General features: G+C 38.3%; 3 protein-coding genes across 3 annotated transcripts in view; all 3 read right to left on the minus strand.

Annotated features, from left to right (window-relative positions):
- The window catches only part of LOC106338838, a 4,258-nt gene extending 3,353 nt beyond the window's left edge, over nt 1-905 (minus strand). Inside the window, exon 1 of the mRNA XM_013777722.1 lies at nt 620-905. Coding sequence (XP_013633176.1) covers nt 620-905 — 286 coding nt within the window. The remainder of the gene's footprint in view (nt 1-619) is intronic.
- A 66-nt stretch (nt 906-971) lies between these two features.
- On the minus strand, nt 972-2,209 carry LOC106338839. The gene is made up of 3 exons (XM_013777723.1): nt 2,154-2,209; nt 1,356-2,088; nt 972-1,247 (listed from the first exon to the last, which is right to left on the minus strand). Exons 1-3 carry the CDS (start codon nt 2,207-2,209, stop codon nt 972-974), a joined length of 1,065 nt encoding a protein of 354 aa, XP_013633177.1.
- A 6,232-nt stretch (nt 2,210-8,441) lies between these two features.
- LOC106342558 (6-phosphogluconate dehydrogenase, decarboxylating 2, chloroplastic) lies at nt 8,442-10,283 on the minus strand. The gene has a single exon (XM_013781530.1). The coding sequence runs from the start codon at nt 10,139-10,141 to the stop codon at nt 8,678-8,680; it is 1,464 nt and encodes a 487-aa protein (XP_013636984.1). The 5' UTR covers nt 10,142-10,283; the 3' UTR covers nt 8,442-8,677.
- Nucleotides 10,284-10,699: the final 416 nt, after the last annotated feature.

Consider the following 10,699-nt stretch of genomic DNA (forward strand, 5'->3'; position numbering starts at 1 on the left):
GACTCGGGTAGAAATGGACGGGCACAACCCACGTCAGCCAACCCGCGTCGGATCGTCGTCAAGGCTTCTACTCATGCGCGCGGGTAGGCGATCCCGTGTGGCTCCATCCCGCGTGACTCTATCGGTTCCTTCTCTTCGTGATGCGGGTAAGGGAACCCGCGTGAGCTCAACCTGCGTCAAGACGTCGAGAAGCTCCATTCTCGTGCGTGCGGGTAGGCCATCCCGCGTGATCCAAGCCGCGTTGGATCGTCGATGATGCTGCTTCTTCATGCGCGCGGGTAATGGATCCCGCGTTGTTCGACCCGCGCTGGAGCTCATGTTACGTCCTCTCGACTCGGCGATGCGGGTGAGTGAACCCGTGTTGGCTTAACCCGAGTTGAACTCGTCAGATCCGGAAAAATGTTCATTATTCACTCCTTTTTAACCAAAATGTTTCCAAACACCTCCAATCACTCCATAGGACACTCCAATACCTGATAAAGACATATGAATGCAATATGAATCCTAAAGATGCTAAATTCCTAATCTATATGATCATTATGTGCAAAATGGAGACTTAAAGCAATGCAAATATGCAAGATATCATCAGCCAAAGTCCTTTTCACCCATGTATCCTTACCAGGAGTCTCGCCGACTAACGATGGACTATTGACATACTTCTGCTGCGTATTCTGCTGCGGTGATGGCAAAGATTCTTCTTCGCCGCCGTTTGAGAGGTTATCATAGTTTTCGGGAATTTTCCCTACAATTTTCAGACGCTCCTCCACTAAAGCTTTCACCATGTCATCAATGGTCTTCTGGTCCATCAATGGTCTGTTCCGTTCTAACTCGTAAGCGTCAAACCGTGAGTCAATCTGATCAAATTTTCTGGAAATATTCTCCAGAGTACTCACAATGGTCGCCATAGTCGCTTTGTTCTCCAAATCTTTGCTACCTTCCTCCTCGCTAGAACCCTTTCCCGTTGCAGCAGCTTAACCCTCAATGTTGTTCACTTCATTCTTTGTCTTAACTTTCTTCTGCTTCTTAGTGGGTGGCTCAGCTTCTGACGAAACTCCACCCTTCATTTTCTTCTTCTTCTCATTCCCCTTCCCCTGCGCATTCCCCTGGACTTTCCAAAAACCTTTCACAAATCTACCTGCATGTATGTTTGTTATCAAGCTAACGAGTTGTGGGTCGTCAGGTTCACCCGGCCATTTAGGAAACATCTCTTCAATTGAGTCCTTCAAAACCATTCTCCTCACACGCACCTGCAACACCAGGTTATAACACATAACTCAGCCATCAAAATAATAAATCAGCCATCAAATATAATAAATCAGCCATCAAAAAATTAAAAACACAGCGTTAAACCTTACCTCGCCATGTTCTTTGATTTCGGCAGCCAACAAGTTATCAAAACTTGCACGTGTACGCTTTCCACCCCATCGCAAAAGCGGAACATCTTCATTATTCACCACTCTCCCAAAACTCTCACCGACGCAGGCGACGGATTCATACGCCCAAATCAATAACGCGACGGTCATGCCGCTTATTGTGTATGACCCTCCTTCTGGTGCCAACGTTTTAATAGAGTCAATGAGAACTTCGTATGCAGTCCGACCCCATGGATACGACCCCATGGCTTCATCGTCGAATACCCTTATTGCACTTTCAAAAGGTATCCTTGAATTGTGATGCAAACAATAGACTCCCATGGCTTGAAGAAGTAGCAGCCCCAACCACTTACGCTTTTCAAAACTCCAAAGCGGACAGAACGCTAATGCTTCCCTCAGTTCATCTAACTTGGGTCCCATCCCAAGCGGCACCTTCAACTCCTCCCAAAATTCTTTGTATTGATCAGGTTCAAAACTTTCTGTTGGCAATGGGCATGTGTTTAACCCAGTGATCTCACCAAACTCGAGCAAGCTAAACCTTATAGCCTCATCAACCACGAGACACCATATCTCCTTCTTATGTACTCGCAGCTGTCTACATAGTAAATAGTGTACGATCCTACCAGACCATATGCTTTCGCGTCCAGCTAGCCTAGCAACTACTCCAATGGGAGAGTTCACCAGTTCTTCCCACACATCAAGTCCTATTGTTTCTCTAATGTGGGGGAAATTTCCTAGACGGAAATTGTGATTAATATCTTTTTTTCTAGGTTAGAAGACCCTTCAGGGTAAAGTCTTGGAGGGAAATCCCGTGATTTAATTTCAGCAACATCCATCTGATCATATAACCCAAAAATAAACCAGCCACAAGATAACAATAACACAGCCATAACATAACAATAACTCAACAAAATAAAAATAACTCAGCAACAACATAACAATAACTAAGCCATAACATAACAATTCCTCAGTCACGACATAGCGATAACTCAGCCATAACATAACAATTACTCAGTCATAACATAGCCCTAACTCAGTCGCAACAAAACCCTAACTCAGACGCAACAAAACCCTCAACCATATCACAGCCGCAACATAACCCTATCTCAGTCGCAACAAAATATATAACTAAGATGAAATATAATATATAACTGACCCACAAACTCAACCAAAACACAATATATAACGTCGCGACATCCTACAGGAAAAGACAAACTCGTAGATAAGAATGCGGCGAAGACGATTTCGTACAAACGATTGAAGACGACGATTTCGGGAAAAACGATATCAGAGAAGACACAGTATCAACGACAGAGAGATAGTTCGAGGAAGACGAAGTACACGACAATGTTCTTCGTTTCTTTTTTTTAACCCCTATGTAGTTGTGGAGAAGGAGACGGTTTGATTCTATTTTGCTTATGTGGATTGTTAATTACTGATGTGGATTTTGTGTTTAAAAATAATTTCAATTAAAAAAAAACTAACCAAACGCCCTTATTGTCATTTACTAGGTGTATCCAAACATTATAGTAATTTAAAAAAGATGTATAATACTCTAGTAATAAACCAACTTTTCTTATATATTCTAGTAATTTTCTCTATCTATATATACCAAATTTTGTACTTGTTGACATTATCTTTTTTTTATAGGAAATTTTTTTTTTCAATCCAACGGTCATAATTTTTTGTTTTTATGATCTAAGGGATATAAAATATTCTTGCTATAAATGTTGATCTCACCAAGAAAATTATATTTGGCAGCTCTTTCCTGAACAGTTATATATTTAAACAATACATCTTTTATAATGTAACAAACATATAATTTCATAATTTTTACATATTTAAAAAAAAATTAAAATGTTACAATCCGATAGTCATAATTGTCTGTTTTATTATCTAAAAGTCTTTATATTATCTTGGTTTAGATGGTTTAAGTCTTGTCCCAACTCCTTTCTGAAGAGATTCCTTTTCAAACAACACACATCTTATAACGCAGCAAAATATGTACAAAACATCTCTACCGACATACGTTATGTCTACTTTTCTGCTCCCATTGGAGATTTGTGAAAACCTTGCCAGTGCCATTGCACAGTTCTGGTGGAGTTCAAATCCACCAAAAAGAGGGATACACTGGGCGAAGTGGGAGAAAGTATGTTTACCAAGAGTGGAGGGTGGAATTGGTTTTCGTATGATCCATGAGTTCAATCTGGCCCTATTGGCGAAATAACTATGGAGGCTACTTCAGTTCCCTGATTCTCTGGTTGCACGGGTATTGAATGGAAGATACTATAGATTGAGTTCTCCACTAAGAGTGAATACTGCTACCAGCCCATCCTATGTGTGGAAGAGCATTACTGCAGCAAGGAAGTTGTTATTATTAGGGATCAGACAGAAGATACATTCAGGGTACGAAGTCAAGGTGTGGGAGGATCCCTAGATTCCAACGACCCCTACGAGACCAGCTATCTCCATAGCGCCAGCCATGCACCCTAATATGAGAGTCAGCGATCTCATTGATCAGGTATCGAAGGAGTGGGATGTTGGTCTACTGGAGAATTATGTTAGTCCTGAGGACATACCTCTCATAAGGAGTTTAACCATAAGCTCAACTCATAGTCGAGATACTTTCTGCTGGAACTACACAAAGAATGGTCAATACACGATTAAATCTGGATATTGGGTGGCACATAATGTATTAAAACCAGCGGTAGAGAAGGAAGTTGTATAAATCTGGAACCATAAGCTCAACTCATCGTCGAGATACTTTCTGCTGGAACTACACAAAGAATGGCCAATACACAGTAAATCTGGATATTGGGTGGCACAGAATGTATTAAAACCAGCGGTAGAGAAGGAAGTTGTATAAATCTGGAACCATAAGCTCAACTCATCGTCGAGATACTTTCTGCTGGAACTACACAAAGAATGGCCAATACACAGTAAATCTGGATATTGGGTGGCACAGAATGTATTAAAACCAGCGGTAGAGAAGGAAGTTGTAGAGCCAAGCATCACAAGGCTCCAAGCCTCTGCCTGGAAGGTAAAGGCGCCGAAGAAGATATGTCATCTTATATGGCAACTGGTGACTGGTCATGTGGCAGTAACGAAGAACTTAACAAGACGCAATATGAAGTGTGACAATTACTGTCCAAGATGCGGAGAATTAGAGGAAACTGTGACCCATGCATTTTTTGAATGTCCGCCAGCTCTTCAATTTTGGTCATTATCATCGACTCCAACAAGCCCATATATATTTCCGGTATCAAGCGTCTACACAAATATGGATTATCTGTTTTGGAGGAAGAATAGCATCATCGAGAGCCAGAACAAGACAGGGATCCCTATCCCTGAATATTATGGTATATTTGGAAGGCTAGGAATGACAAACTCTTCAGGGGAATAGATAGAGATCCTTTGGAGCTAGTTCGACATGCAGAGAGTGAATGCCAAGCCTTGTTTGATGCTAACGATGCGGTACAACCAGTGGTACAACCAGTGGTTCAAGATAATATCCATGAGGTATCCCAAGTCATACGTTTGGGTAATATTTGCTTGTTAGATGGATCTTGGACATCTTATGCTCACTTTAGTGGATGCGGCTGGGTATGGATGGACAGAGCTGGGAACATTCAACTTATGGGAACAAAGAATTTCACTCGACGCGAATCAGCTTTGCATTCGGAAGTAGAAGCACTGCGGTGGACGATGGAAAATATGCTTCAACACTCAACATGCCAGAGCTTCGGGACAGACTACAAGAAGCCGATTGCAATGATAAAGAACCCCCAGGCTTGGCCAAGCTTTGCGACAGAATTGGAGAGGATAGAGACGTTACAGATATGCTTCCCGGACTTCAACATCATTCATGTTCCACGGGCGCGCAATCAGACTTCAGATTTTTTAGCTAGGACTGCAAGATCCTTCCATAAGAAGTTATTTTTTATTGGTTGTTCTATTCCGGTTTGGTTACCCAGACCACCTCAAGTTTGAGTTATAGAATGGTCTTTCGACGTAAAAAAAAAAAAAAAAAACATCTCTTCTGAGATTCTAGATATTAATATTTGAGGAAGAAACAAATAACCTTGAGACATTCATGTCTCATCATAGTCTTATTTGTTTATGTACCATCATATTGTGGAAGAAAAATATTGAAGGAAAATATTAATGTCTAACTTGTTTCTTCTCAGCGTCATAGTCTACGACAGAATATGTCCAGGCTAAATGACATAATAATATAATATATTATATATATCACAATTCTGTCTTGATAGCAACAGAATTAAGCAAGGTTCCTTCAGCAAAGAGTAAATAAAAACAATACGTAGTAGAAACTAGACTTTGTATATAGCGTCTCACAGAGCTTTGACAATCGGTTGTTTTCATGTATATATCGATAAATATTTTAAATAAATTTAAAATAACTAAATCAATTTTTTATCTAAAAAAGAAACTAAAAACTAGAAATTTTGAAAAACATTTTTTTGGTGAAATTAGATTTTTTTAAATCTAATTTTAGAAAATACATAGCTTAAATTATATATGTTTTAATTTTTGATTCATCTATAAATATACGAGAAATTACCACAAATATCATATGCATAGTATCAAATTTCATGTTTACACTAACCAATTTTACCCTCACTTTTAATGAAAGACAAAAAACATTTATATCCTAAGGTTAACTAATCAAGACTTAGGGTTTAGAGTTGAGAGGTGAGATATTATTTTTCGAATATGAAATTTAGGATTCTAATAAATACATAAATAAATACTAAAAAAATAGAAATTTTTTTTAAAAAAATGTTTCAAACATAATTTTCCATTTTCAAAAACAAATTTTAGAAAAAACAAATTTTTAAAAAAAAAATCAGAAAAAAATTTATAAAAAAATACGAATTTGAAAAAGTATAATTCGAACAAGGGTATAATAGTCTTTTGCCACTTAACGAAGAAGATATTTTTGAAATATTATTTTAGTGGTGGTAAAGATAAATAATGGTACCATGAAAATGGTAAACATGAAATTCCCCCTAAATATACTCTTGTGTCTTTGTAATTTTGAAACACCTTTAGTTTATTATCTAAGACATGAGTCTGTAATGCTGATGACAAAAAAAAAAAAAAAAAAAGATGAAAATTGATTTTTAGCCTTAGCTTATTGGACTTGTTATGCTCACAGTTTTTCTGTTCGGTTTGTATTTATATTTACCATTTTAGTATTATATTCAATAATAATTTAAAATTAAAGTTATTCTGATACTTATTATTTTATACACTGATATAATTTGTATATCGAATTCTATAATGTTACGTTTAGCAATTTTTCAAGAATAATCAATAATGAAGAAATAATATGTTTATACTTTAAGTTTTTTTTTCCTACAAATATGCAAAAAAAATCTCTCTAAGCTTATAAAGTTTACCAAAAACATTAGTTGCTATTTTAAATACAAAGACTAAAGTTATGTTTTAACTATTATAATAACAAGAGTAATGGAGATTGTTGAGAAAAGAGAACTACCACCTTGTATTGAGGCATACGGAGGGAAAAAAATGTGAAACTACGGATTGTAAATCTGAATATGCCAGGAAAAGGAAAGGGGTTGCTCATTGCGTTATTGGCGGCCCATGATTTGGCAAAAAACTAAAACAACGAGATGCTTTTATCAAAAGAATAAAAGGAATACTTGTTCACCCTGATTTTTTTTATCAACATTGAAAATCAAATAATATTTATAATAATAAACACCTTTATCAAAGGAAAAAATAATATTAAACCATCATTATCGATGAAACCCTTTTTGGGTTCCTTGAAATTTTTTTTTTTTTTTTGTGTTTTCGCTGATTTAAAAAAAAATTAAAAAGAAAACCAATCGCGGGCCGCCACGTGTTAGTAAGGCCCGCGAACAGTTCAAGAACACGTGTCAGTAGAGCCCGCAAACAGTTCAAGAAACAGATCAAAGTCGGTTCTTAACTCACCCCTTTTGTGACCTACTCTTAGCAAATTTGTGGGGGCCACTACCTCTTTTAGTGTAAAAACCCTCTAAAAATTAGAGATAATTATGCCCTTATTAATTGTTATTACTGTTTGTGACATGATAAAATGTATTAGGTTATCCAATATAAATAAAAATAACAAATATTGATATGTCGACCGGTTTTTGCCTTTTTCTTCACTAGAGTGAATTAAAAATATTATTTTATAGTTAGTGTTTAATTTCATATAAAGTTGAAAGAAAAAATAAAATAAATTTATTTTTAACAGTGTAGGAATCTTACAGATAATAAATAATTTTACTGTGTTTTTCTTATTGAATTAATTTATATTTTGGTTTTTCATGAAGTTTGAACTTAAAATTACTGGTGAATATCCAACAAGAAACTAATGAAATCCCAACGGAATTACACAATCATATTTCATCATATGAAGCGTAAATTTTTGAGAAATTAATTGTTTGAAATACACTAAATTGGATGCAACTATTCAAAAATACAATTTATAAAAATATTATAACATTTGGATTTAGAAAAGTTTACTGATTATTGTTTAGGAATTAGTATTTAAGGGGTAAGATTGAATTTGTAAACTTTTATAAATTATTCTTAAACATTTATAAATAAAAGTTAATTTTGTTTTTTCATAATAAACTTAAGGTATTTATTAAAATGATTATCATTTAAATGTAAATTTGAAAAGTAATATCATAAAAGTAATATCAAATTTAAGGTAAAGTTAGAATTTCCTCTAAATTTTTAATAGTGTATATATGAAAACTCGAGGAGGAAACTTCAAATGAAGTCGTAGAAGAAGATCTAATATCAAATGGGCTCTTTCTATATAGCCCAAATACGTTCATAGTTTGACTTTTTTTGAATATATAAAACTCTAGGAGGAAACTTCAAATTTATCAGGAACTGAAAAAGTTCATCAGTAAATCAAATCAATTTCTAAAGAAAGCTCCGTCTCTCGTTAACAATTTGGAACTAACCCTTCGAACCCCTTGCCTAAAAGAAACACGAACCAGAACAGAAAACCTAAAAAACAGAATCTCTCAGACAGCAAAAACAGAGTCAGGGCATTGCATTTCTTATTAGAACTGAACAAAATAAGCGGAAACAATTTGTTTGTTTTGTTTTCGTTTTCTATGCCTTCAAAAGCATGAAACTATCTTTTTTTCAAAGGATTAAAATCATGGAAACAAAGCCCTACACAACATGAAAAGCTTTAGGGAAAAAGCAAACACACTGAATTCAGAATTAAGCACAAGACAAAGCGTGAGAAAGAGAGGATAACCCTCAACAATCTAATTCCCCTTCCTAGCAAGCTTAGTCCATTCCGTGTGGTACGCACCAGGACGATCGGTCCTCTCATACGTATGAGCTCCAAAGAGATCTCTCTGCGCCTGAACCAGATTCGCAGGCAATCTCGCACGCCTGTAAGTGTCGAAGTAGGCAAGACTCGCGCACATTCCCGGCGTGCTTATTCCCGCAGAGATGGCCAAACCCACGACTCTCCTCCACGCAGCTTGCCTCTGAACCATCTCTTTAGCGAAATCAGGATCAACCACCAAACTCGCCAGGTTCGGGTTCCTCTGGTAAGCTTTCTTGATCCTGTCCAAGAACACCGCCCTGATAATACACCCTCCTTTCCAAATCCGAGCCATCTCGCCGAGATTCAAGTTCCACTCCTTCTCCACACTCTTAGCTCTAAGCAAATTCATCCCTTGAGCATAACTACAGATCTTAGAAGCGTACAAAGCTTGCCTCACATCATCAATCAACCTCTTTTTATCAATCCCATGAGATGCAGAACCAATATCCTCCTTCAACCCAGCTTCCTTCAACACTTTGGCAGCATTCTCCCTCTCGTCCTTGAGTCCACTCAAGTACCTACAATCCAACGAGGCAGCGATAGTCGGCGCCGCCACTGAGAGCTCAGCCGCCTGCTGAACAGTCCATTTCCCGGTTCCTTTCATTCCCGTCTTATCCAAAATCTTATCAACTAACTCTCCATCCCCAAACTCATCCTTAACCCTAAAAATATCCGAAGTAATCTCAACCAAGAAACTCTCCAGCTCACCTCGGTTCCACTCTGTAAAAATCTCCGCAAGCTCGTCATTGCTTAACCCCCCAACGTTCTTCAAAACATCGTACGCCTCGGAAATGAGCTGCATGTCACCGTACTCGATCCCATTATGAACCATTTTCACGAAGTTCCCAGATCCGCCTTCTCCTATATAAGTCACGCAGGGACCGTCCTCCACCTGAGCGGCGACTTTCTCGAGAATGTCTTTAACGTTGTTATAGGCCTGGAAAGAACCTCCAGGCATGAGGGAGGGGCCGTTACGAGCCCCTTCCTCGCCTCCGGAGACTCCCATCCCCAAGTAGAGCAATCCTTTCTTCTCAGCTTCAACGATTCGTCGCTCTGTGTTCTGGTACCACTCGTTACCGCCGTCGATGATGCAGTCACCGGGCTCCATGTACTCGGAGAGGGCGGAGATGGTCTGGTCAACGGGGGCGCCGGCTTTGACGAGGATGATGACGGATCTGGGGCGCTGGATGGAGAGGACGAAGTCGCGAGGGGAGTATTGGCCGGAGACTGGGAGCTTGCCTTCTTCGGAGGCGCGATCTAGGGTTTCGTCGACTTTGGAGGTGGTTCGGTTGTAGACCGAGATGGGGAAGCCTTTGTCGGCGATGTTCAGGGCGAGGTTTTGGCCCATGACGGCGAGGCCGGCGAGACCAATGCGGGAGAGAGAGGCGGACTCCATTTGAGAGAGTTGGTAGGGAGAGGTTGGTGATGCGGGGAGGGTGGCGGAGATATTTATAAGGGTGAAAGTGACGGACTCGTCGATGGAGCCAAGAGACAAAGGGGAAGGCGACTTAACAAACTGGTGAAGAGTTGAATCTCGTTTCGTTAGGTGAGGTTGTAAGATGCTGATGGACTCAGAACGGTGCCGTTTCTCTATATTACTATAATATTGATAAACCAAACCAAATTGGTGCGATCTAAACCAAACGCAATTAGTGATTTGAACTTCCTAATCAAATTATTGATTAATTTAATTGGTTTAACTGGTTCGTTGAGTCTTTGACTTTGTATGGTTGACCAAAGTGCATTTCTCTCATCGTATCAGAGACAATGGCGGACCCGGCATTAATTTTTACTAGAATCTTAAAACGCGGATTATGCTTTTTACAATTTAAAAGATTTGACGAAATCTTTTGCTATAAGTATTTAATAAATACAATTTCAGTAAGTTTAATGTTAATTTAGGCATGGATTTCATATATATTGTAGTCATCAACCTATTGTTACACAGTAAAAA

Source organism: Brassica oleracea, chromosome C4 (assembly GCF_000695525.1).
Source record: "Brassica oleracea var. oleracea cultivar TO1000 chromosome C4, BOL, whole genome shotgun sequence".
Taxonomy (NCBI): domain Eukaryota; kingdom Viridiplantae; phylum Streptophyta; class Magnoliopsida; order Brassicales; family Brassicaceae; genus Brassica; species Brassica oleracea.